The sequence below is a fragment of the Coenobita brevimanus genome, chromosome 53 (assembly GCF_032717465.1).
Source record: "Coenobita brevimanus isolate Jiangsu-jjx chromosome 53, ASM3271746v2, whole genome shotgun sequence".
Taxonomy (NCBI): domain Eukaryota; kingdom Metazoa; phylum Arthropoda; class Malacostraca; order Decapoda; family Coenobitidae; genus Coenobita; species Coenobita brevimanus.
This window is the reverse complement of record NC_137006.1, coordinates 43,768,511-43,779,253: the sequence shown is the minus strand read 5'-3', so window position 1 is coordinate 43,779,253 and position 10,743 is coordinate 43,768,511. Positions and strand designations below refer to the sequence as shown.

The 10,743-nt window shown below is 45.1% G+C and overlaps 1 protein-coding gene across 1 annotated transcript in view; it reads left to right on the top strand.

Annotated features, from left to right (window-relative positions):
* The first annotated feature begins 1,140 nt into the window (after positions 1-1,140).
* The window catches only part of AdamTS-A (ADAM metallopeptidase with thrombospondin type 1 motif A), a 69,529-nt gene continuing 59,926 nt past the window's right edge, over positions 1,141-10,743 (top strand). Inside the window, exon 1 of the mRNA XM_080273261.1 lies at positions 1,141-1,177. Within this exon, the coding sequence (XP_080129387.1) occupies positions 1,141-1,177 (37 nt within the window). The remainder of the gene's footprint in view (positions 1,178-10,743) is intronic.

Sequence of the window (10,743 nt, the reverse complement as noted above, 5' to 3'; positions counted from 1 at the left end):
AACAACAACAACAATAATAATAATAATAATAATAATAATAATAATCTTCATCATCATCATCCAAGTCTTTATTTCCACATATTTATATAACAATGATAGTAGTAGTAGTAGTAATAATAATAATAATAATAATAATAATAATAACAATAATAATGGGCTTGGTGGCTGTGTGGGTAGCGCCGCAGGCATGGGGTGGGCGGGCGTGGGTTCGATTCCCGGCCCATGGGTCTGTTGAGAGCATTAACACATGGTACAGCCCACACACAGCCTGTCCGAATGTATCTTAACCCCCTCAGTACTCTCTCTCTCTCTCTCTCTCTCTCTCTCTCTCAAAAATATTAGTTCTTTCACCTTAACTTGGCCCAGATTTTCATTATTTCATGTGAGTTGGGAGCAGGGCGGTGAAATGGCGGGGGACAGGGCGACTTGGAGGCGATTTGTTTGTGGCCACCCCAAACGGGATTGAGGCGTGTGGCAATAGATAGATAGATAGATTTTTTTTTCTCACGTAGCTCATTGGCAGAAAAAGACAATGGTGCGAGTTTGCATCCTTTCCGTAGCACTTCTTCGTGATTAGCATCGTGTTTTGTGTGTGTCCTGTAGTGCTATATGTCATCAGTCAGGGCGGCGGGCTGGCAGTATTGGGTCGAGGGAGGCAGAGTAAGAATAACATACACACTAACCTACATCGTGTGTGTGTGTGTGTGTGTGTGTGTGTGTGTGTGTGTGTGTGTGTGTGTTGTGTAGAAACTCGAGGCCAGGAGCGTAAAATAAGATATGATTTGATAGTCTTATCTGTTGTGGGGAAGAAATGTGTGTGTATAAAAATTGTGTATTAAACATAACTTTCATGTTTATTATATACTGTATATATATATATATATATATATATATATATATATATATATATATATATATATATATATATATATATATGTATTACTGGGTTCATTGTTGGTGGTGTGTAGTACTGGCCTAACAGGTTTGTGAGTCATGGTGTGGTGTGTTGGGTCAGGTAGGCTGCTGGGCTGATACACACACACACACACACACACACACACACACACACACACACACACCTCTCTTGGGTCATCTGGACACCTTTCCACCAAGGTATCCAGTGCCATCACCAACACCGCCATGTTCACCGCCACACCCACGCTGACGGGGTTGGCCAGTACGACAGATTATTATTCTTAATTTTTCCCACTCTGGACATAGGTTTCGCAGCCCCTTCACGAGGCCCAGTAGTCCTCCTACATACTATACACCTCTACATGTCACCACTTCGGCGCTAACACCCACCGTCCATATTGAATACGTGCTAGGGCTGTCTCATACAGGACTGGTGTACTGGTATTGGTGGGGGTAGATCAGTAAAATCACACACACACACACACACACACACACACACACACACACACACAGAAGGTACAATAATTGATGCAGTGATGACCCTTCTTGACCCGAGTGAGGTCATTGGCACCGTGACCTGCAAGGGGGGAGGGGGTATAATGAGGTACTTACTAACCCATCGTGTGTGTGTGTGTGTGTGTGTGTGAGAGAGAGAGAGAGAGAGAGAGAGAGAGAGAACAGTAGGAGATTAAGAGGAGAAAAGATTGGAGATGATGATGATGATGAGGAGGAGGAGGAGGAGGAAGAAGAAGGAAGAGAAAGAGGAGAGAGGGAGGAAAGACAGACTGTAGATAAAGAGAGAGAGAGAGAGAGAGGGAGGGAGGGAGAGAGAGAGAGAGAGAGAGAGATGAAATACAAAAATAGGGACGACGTAAAAACTGAGAGAGAGAGAGAGGGTAGTGACCTAGTGATGACTCCCGCAGGTTGGCCAAAATCCCCATGCTTTACCTGGCCAACTCCTCATGTGGCCCTTGTTGTTGTTGTTGTTGTTTGTTTATGTGGCCACAACTATTTCTGGGGTGCTCTCTCTCTCTCTCTCTCTCTCTCTCTCTCTCTCTCTCTCTCTCTCTCTCTCTCTCTCTCTCTCTCTCTCTCTCTCTCTCACGTAAAATAGAGTTAGCTTTAATTGAAGTTAGTTTAGGTTAGGTTAGAGCAATGTAGGTGAAGGTTAAGAGTTTGTGTGTGTGTGTGTGTGCGTGTGCGTGTGTCTGTCTGTCTGTCTGTGGTTTTGTGTGTGTGCGTGCGTGTGTGTGTGTGTCTGTCTGTGTCTGTTTGTGTGTGTGTGTGTGTGTGTGTGTGTGTGTGTGTGTGTGTGTGTGTGTGTCTGTCTGTCTGTCTGTGGTTTTGTGTGTGTGTCTGTCGTGTGTGTGCGTGTGTGTGTGTGTGTGTCTGTCTGTCTGTGGTTTTGTGTGTGTGTCTGTCGTGTGTGTGCGTGCGTGTGTGTGTGTGTCTGTTTGTGTGTTTGTGTGCGCGCGTGCCATCTCTCCATCTTGAATGCCGAGTTGTAGCACTAGATTAATACTAGAATGCGATGCTAGTCACGAAGAAGTGCTGTGGAGAGGATGTAGAGCCGTAGCATTGTCTTTTTCCGAACTACGTGAAATAAGCCGCAAAAGGACGAAAATCTGGGCCAAGTGAAGGCGAAAGGAGTATAGTCACGAAGAAGTGCTATGGAAAGGAAAATCTGGGCCAAGTTAAGGTGAAAGGAGTATAGAAAAACTGAATCATTATGGTTGATTATATGTCTATCTGTCTGTCTATCTATCTATCTAATGTCTGTCTATCTATCTATCTATCTGTCTGTCTATCTGTCTATCCATCTATCCATCTATCTATCTATCTGTGAGTTTGTTATTGAATTTTCCAGCCATAATTCGTATATCTATTTCTGTATATTTTCTCCATCTATCTATCTATATCTATCTATTTATCTATCTGTCGATTTGGTTTCTCAGTCTTCACACACACCTCTATCTCTCTCTCTCTCTCTCTCTCTCTCTCTCTCTCTCAGGGGGTGAATCATCTGACCTAGAGTATAAGCTGTAATGGCTGTTCCAGACCTTCTTTTTCTTCCTCCTCTCTCTCTCTCTCTCCTCCTCCTCCTCCTCCTCCCTCCTTTCTCTTCTTCCTCCGTCCTTGCTCTTTCCTTCTCCCCTCCTTCCTCCTCACGCTCCTTCCTTCTCTCCTGCCTTCCTTCCTTTCCTCCCTCCTTCTTCCTTCTCTCCATTCCCTCTCCCTCTTTTTCTCCCCGGCCTGCCCCCTCCCTCCCCTTCTCTCTCCTTCCTCCTCTCCTCCCCCTTGCGTATATCCTCCCCTCCCCTTCGTCTGTTCTTCCCCCTCCCTCCCTCCCTCTTCCCCTCTTCACTCCATCTCTCTCCCCTTCCCTCTCCCTCCCTCTTCACTCCTTCTGTTCTCCCCTCCCCTCCCTTTCCCTCCCTTCCTCCCCTCCCTCCCCATGACTGCCTGGCTTTTTATAACAACCCAGACGCACTTATACAAGCCTAGGGTGACGTCACGGAGGGAGGGAGGGAGGGAGTGAGATTGATAGATAGGTAGATAGATAGAGACGAGGGGGAAGGGAGGGGGTAGGAGGGTGAGATAGATAGATGGATAGATAGATAGATAAATAGGTAGGTAGATAGATGGATAGATAGATAGATAGATAGATATAGAGATTGAGAGAGAGGGAAGGGAGGTGACTGGATAGGGGGAGGGAGGGAGGGGAGGGGAGGGAAATAAGGAAGCCAGGTGTACAAGATAAAGGTACAGGGGGAGGGAGGGAGGGGAGGGGAGGGGAGAGGAGACGGGAGGGGGAGGGAGAGAAGGAAGGAAGGGATGGGAAGAGGAGAGGTGAGAGAGAGAGAGAGATTAGAGATAGTAAAGACAGGAGAGAAAATAAAGATAATGAGAGAGAGAGAGAGAGAGAGAGGTAATTACAGGTAACAGGAGGCTTCTTGATCCGTGATAGATAGACAGATAGATAGATAGATAGATAGGCGTCTTGGATCAGGTTGAGAGAAAAACTGCGAGAAAGGTGTGTGTGTGTGTGTGTGTGTGTGTGTGTGTGTGTGTGTGTGTGTTTTACCTCTACGTCCGTGCCATAGCACTTCTTCGTGACCAGCGCCATATATTAAAGATGGAGAGATGGTAATTTTAGGCCAAGTAAAAGTGAAAGGAGTTTAGTTAGGTTGATTTATATGCTCTCTCTCTCTCTCTCTCTCTCTCTCTCTCTCTCTCTCTCTCTGCCTGTATCTGCTTCTCCATCTATCTATCTATCTATCTAACCCTGCCCATCAGGAGCGTAGGACCCCGTGGCTAGTCTTATATTTCAGGCACCAAAGACAGGGATGACCAGTTGTTCTTCCCTGAGTCGTATTATTATTATTATTATTATTGTTGTTGTTGTTATTTGGGTGTTATTATTGTTCTTGATAGTATTATTATTATTATTATTATTTCTACTACTACTACTACTACTACTACTATTATTATTATTATTATCATTATTATTATTATTATTATTATTATTATTTCTACTACTACTACTACTACTACTACTATTATTATTATTATTATCATTATTATTATTATTATTATTATTATTATGTAATTTCTTTAGGTATAATTCTGGTATTTGAGTTGATATGATGTCTTTGGAATTGTAAATGGTGGAACTAGATTTACCTTGAGACGATACCGTATTGGGTGAGGGGAGGAGAGGGAGGGAAGGGGAGGGAATGGGGAGGGGAGATAGTGATGAGGAGAAAGAGGAGAGGGGGAGGGGGAGGAAGGAGGTGGGGTAGGAAGGGAGGGAAGAAGGGAGAGGGAGGGTGAAGAGGAAGGAGGTGACATAAGGAGGCAGTATGTGTGAAAGGGGGGAAGGGGAGAGAAGAGGGGAGGAAGGGAGAGAAGGAGAAAAAGAAGGAGGGAGGGAGAGGAGGAGGAGGGAGAATATAAGGAAGCTGGAGGGGAAGGGAAGGAAGAAGGAAGGGAAGGAAATGAGGAAGGAAGAGACAGAATGGGAGGAATTGAGGGAGGAGAGGAGGGGAAGGAATGTAGAGAGGGAGGAAGAAGGAAGTTAGGGTAAGGATGGAGGGAGGGAGGAAGGAGGGAACAAAAAATGAGGAAGAAGGGAGGAGGGAGGGGAGAAATGGAGGGAAGGGAGGAGGGAGAGAGAAAAATTGAGGCAGAACGAGTAAAGGGAGGGAGGAAGGGAGAGAGATTGAGGGAGAAGGGAGAGGTGGTTAGGAGGTGATAGAGAGAGGGAGGGAGGAAGGAAGGAAGGATGGATAGAAGGAAGGAAGGAATGGAATGGGATGGGTAGGGAAGGAGGGAGGAAGGAAGGGGAAGAGGGAGGGGAAGGAGTTAGGTAAGCAGTTGAGGAAAGAGGGAAGGAAGGAGTGATGGAGGTAGGGAGTGGGAATTCAGCATGGGGGAGGTGGAGGGAGGGAAAAGTGGAGGAAAAGAGGGAGGGAAGGAAGGGAGGAGGAAATGACTGCAAAGAAATAAACATGACAGGAATAGATGAAGAAGATGAAGGTTAGGAAATGAGGAGAGAAGGTCATGCAGTGTGTGTGGGTGGGGTCATGGAGTGTGTGGGTGGGGTCATGCAGTGTGTGGGTGGGGTCATGGAGTGTGTGGGGTGGGGTCATGCAGTGTGTGGGTGGGGTCATGGAGTGTGTGGGTGGGGTCATGCAGTGTGTGTGGGTGGGGTCATGGAGTGTGTGTGTGTGTGGGTGTGGGGTCATGCAGTGTGTGTGGGTGGGGTCATGGAGTGTGTGGGTGGGGGTGGGGTCATGCAGTGTGTGTGTGTGGGTGGGGTCATGCAGTGTGTGTGTGTGGGTGGGGTCATGCAGTGTGTGGGTGGGGTCATGCAGTGTGTGGGTGGGGTCATGCAGTGTGAGGTTGGGGTCATGCAGTGTGTGGGTGGGGTCATGGAGTGTGTGGGTGGGGTCATGCAGTGTGTGGGTGGGGTCATGGAGTGTGTGGGGTGGGGTCATGGAGTGTGTGGGTGGGGTCATGCAGTGTGTGTGTGGGGGTGGGGTCATGCAGTGTGTGTGTGGGGGTGGGGTCATGCAGTGTGTGTGTGGGGGTGGGGTCATGCAGTGTGTGTGTGTGTGGGTGGGCTAATGCAGTGTGTGGGGGTGGGGTCATGCAGTGTGTGTGGGTGGGGTCATGCAGTGTGTGGGTGGGGTCATGGAGTGTGTGGGGTGGGGTCATGGAGTGTGTGGGTGGGGTCATGCAGTGTGTGGGTGTGGGGTCTTGCAGTGTGTGTGTGGGTGTGGGGTCATGCAGTGTGTGTGTGGGTGTGGGGTCATGCAGTGTGTGTGTGGGGGTGGGGTCATGCAGTGTGTGGGGGTGGGGTCATGCAGTGTGTGTGGGGGTGGGTTCATGCAGTGTGTGTGGGGGTGGGGTCATGCAGTGTGTGTGTGTGGGTGGGGTCATGCAGTGTGTGTGTGGGGGTGGGGTCATGCAGTGTGTGTGTGGGGGTGGGGTCATGCAGTGTGTGTGTGGGGGTGGGGTCATGCTGTGTGTGTGTGGGGGTGGGGTCATGCAGTGTGTGTGTGGGGGTGGGGTCATGCAGTGTGTGTGTGGGGGTGGGGTCATGCAGTGTGTGTGTGGGGGTGGGGTCATGCAGTGTGTGTGTGGGGGTGGGGTCATGCTGTGTGGGTGTGGGGTCATGCAGTGTGTATGTGGGGGTGGGGTCATGCAGTGTGTGTGTGGGGGTGGGGTCATGCAGTGTGTGGGGGTGGGGTCATGCAGTGTGTGGGTGGGGTCATGCAGTGTGTGGGGTGGGGTCATGGAGTGTGTGGGTGGGGTCATGCAGTGTGTGTGTGGGGGTGGGGTCATGGAGTGTGTGGGTGGGGTCATGCAGTGTGTGGGTGGGGTCATGGAGTGTGTGTGGGGGTGGGGTCATGCAGTGTGTGTGTGGGGGTGGGGTCATGCAGTGTGTGTGGGTGGGGTCATGCAGTGTGTGTGTGGGGGTGGGGTCATGCAGTGTGTGTGTGGGGGTGGGGTCATGCAGTGTGTGTGTGGGGGTGGAGTCATGCAGTGTGTGTGTGGGGGTGGGTTCATGCAGTGTGTGGGTGGGGTCATGCAGTGTAACGAGGAAGCAAAAAAAGTCGTTTATTTTGCATGAAAATGATAAATATGCAGGTCTGTCAAATGAATTCAAATTTAGGCGGGAAACCAATTGAATAGTCAAGAAATTCTGGTAACAATTTGGAGGATGTGAGCAGAGTAACATTATTATTATTATTATTATTTATATATATACTGTATACCTCTTCTGTCTACTTTATTTATTTATTTTTAACGAGGGTAGCATCAGAGGAGAAGGATTACAGGGATCGTTGGTTTAAATCCGTGAGAGCCGTTTGGAGATTTTTCGAGCGTGTAGACTGGAGGCTTTTAGATTATTTTTTTCGAGCGTGTAATGTGATCAGGGGCTTAGACCTTTCATGTAACCTTAAATGGTCTGGATTACGGTAGCCCTGAATGGACCCTGCCTAGACCTCTTTATAAGTAGTCTTGGTGTTATCTATTTATCACGTCTATCCCTTCAACCCCAGTATTTTTCCTGTTTCCGCGTAAATTGATCTTTTGTGGGAATTTTTTCATATTACAGAGGCCCTCCTGGGTTCAGCAAATAATTAATAAAATAAATATCCGTAGCTGAATAAGAGTCTGTAAGCAACAAGAATAAGCAAGGGAGTGACGTCATCTTTGTCAAGGGTAGTCGGCAGTAAATTATGCAAAAAAAAAGAATATGATGTGGGAAGCGTCCATTGTTGCCACGTCCAGTCTTATCTGATGTCACCCAGGCGTCTTATCTCTCCCAGTCTCTTTAATCTTCGCATTTCATCCCCATCTCCATTAAGAGGAAGGGGGGAGGGGGGCGGTTAACTGATGCTGCAAGGTCGTACCCTGATGGTCCTCCCCCTCCGCCCTCTCAATATAAACAAAGGGTTCCCGCGTCTCGCCTCCCCTTTATATACCCTCGCGTATGCCTCCCCGGGGCTGCTGAACCTTGACAATTTATTTGCTTTAAAATTTTCCCGCCAATTTTCCGTCTCGTTTAGAGTTTGAATGGTAGGAAAATATGGTAGATATATTTCCTTTCTTTTCCTTTTCTTCGTATTTGTAATTAGTTTGATGCTTTTGAAGGAAAAAAATAATGTTGATTATTGAACGTCTGGCAGCGGCGAAAGCTCAAATTCAGGAGACAAAAGTGCGATTCATTGCGGCCTTTTCCTTGCACTCTCATCCCTCCTCCTAATCTGCTAATTTAGGGACCTGGAGGGTACATTTTCAGCATTTTCCGCATCTCTGGCCTTTGTCTCTTTCTTTAGTACTTGTGAGAGAGAACAACGTACTGGTTTATGGGTCTGTTTATGCGGCATTCGGTCTTACTCAGCGGGGGACGAAAGTTTAGCAGCATATTCCCGCCAAAACCGGTTGATAAGTGATGCTGGAGATTTCGGATTTGAATATTCCGGTGCTTCTACTGAGATGGACAAAACATTTCTTTCTTTTCTTTAATTATTCATCATCTTCATCTTCTTCGTCCAGTTCTTCTTCTAGTTCTTCCTCTTCTTCGTCTGCTTCTTCCTCTTCTTCCTCCACCTTTTCTAGTTCTTCTCATCGTTTTCTTTATCATCTTTTCTTTGTCTTTGTCTTTTTCTTTCTTATTTCTTTCGTCTTCGTAGTAGTTTCTTTATAATTTTTTGTTTTAGTTTTTAAAGGTTCAAACATTTCATGGATATAAGGCTATTATTACTACTACTACTACTACTACTACTACTATTATTATTATTATTATTATTATTATTATTATTACTGGTATTATTATTATTATTATTATTATTTTTTTTTTTTTTTTTTTTTATTCTGGGGGATGGAAGATGTTGGCGCGAACAATAATAGATGGAGATAGTTGGGTAGATAGATGGATGAATGGATAGGGTAGGTAGGTAGATAAATGGTTGGATAGATAGACAGATGGGATAGATAGGTAGATGGACAGATAGACAGTACGGCAGGTAACAACTTTAAACTCATCACTTGTGTTGTTTCTGTAGTTATGTTACTACTACTACTACTACTATTATTATTATTATTATTATTATCATTATCATCATCATCATTATTATTATTATCATCATCATCGGTATTGTTATTATTATTATTATTATTACTACTACTACTGCTACTACTACTACTACTACTACTACTACTACTGTTATTATTATTACTATTATTATTATTATCATTATTATTATTCGCCATTATAAGCTTTCATTCCTACGTCCTCGTCTCTCTTACTCTTTTCTCCTCTTTAATCACCTCCCTCCCCTCCCCCCCCTCCCTCCCATCTCTCTAGTCGTGAGGGGCGTTTCCAGGTAAAGTTTGACCCCCCTCTCTCTCTCTCTCTCTCTCTCTCTCTCTCTCTCTCTCTCTCTCTCTCTCTCTCTCTCTCTCTCTCATTGTTTTATCTATCCTTCCATCTATCTATCTAAATCTGTCGGTATATTGTTTATCGTTACGTAATCCTCCATCCATATCTATCTATCTATATCTATCAGTTCATGCTTATCCTTCCATCCTTCTATCCATCTTTTAGTCTGCAATCTATCCGTCTGTCCCCCAATGTGTCTATCTATCCATCTATCTATCTATCTATCCATCTATCTATCTATCTTTTCATCCTTTCATCTCTCTGTCCATCTTATTCTTAATGTCAGTCTATCTCTCCATCTCCAAATGTTTCTATCTGTCTATCTATCTGTCTATCTGTCTATCACTATGCTCATCATTCCATCCTTTATCCATCTTATTCTAGTCTCAGTCTGTAAGTGTCTATCCATTCATCTATCTATCTATCTGTCTGTCTATCTATCCCCGTCTTCCTCTTCACCTTTGACCCTTTAAGTGCCCAATTTGAACACCTGTTGGATAGCACTTCCGTCTCTCTCTCTCTCTCTCTCTCTCTCTCTCTCTCTCTCTCTCTCTCACACACACACACACACACACACACACACACACCTTCCTACCAACCTACCTACCTAACACCTCTTCCTAAGCGATTTATTTTTAGTACACCTTGCCATCCTCTTCTGTTTTTCATTATTATTATTATTATTATTATTATTATTATTGGTGTTCGTCTTAGTATTATTGTTAAGGTATTTTATTATTATTATTATTTATTATTATTATTGATGTTCGTCTTAGTATTATCGCTACGGTATCATTATTATTATTATTATTATTATTATTATTATCATTATTATTATTATCATTATTATTATTATTATTATTATTATTATTATTATTATTAGAGGACAGGAGTGCCGTTTAAACCTTCAATGGTGTACGGATAAAGTAATTTGTCGTTACATAAACACACTAAATGTAACACCAAGATTTTTATAACTACAACCCCCACCTGCACCGAGACTCCTTAGGTGGAGGAAGAAAGGTGGAGAGAAACGAAGAGGAAAGAAGTGGAGAGAATGGAGGAGAGGAAGATGGCAGAGAAGGCACTGAGGAAACAGAGAAGTAGAGGAAAGGAATAAGGGAAAGAAGGAAAGTAAAAGAAGGAAGAAGGAAGTAGAAGAGAAAGCAGAGGAAACAAGAAGGAAGAAGCAGAGGAAGGAAGACGCAGGGGAAGGAAGAAGCAGAGGAAGGAAGAAGCAGGAAGAGGAAGAAGCAGAGGAAGAGGAAGAAGCAGAGGAAGGAAGAAGCAGGAAGAGGAAGAAGCAGAGGAAGGAAGAAGCAGGAAGAGGAAGAAGCAGAGGAAGGAAGAAGCAGGGGAAGGAAGAAGCA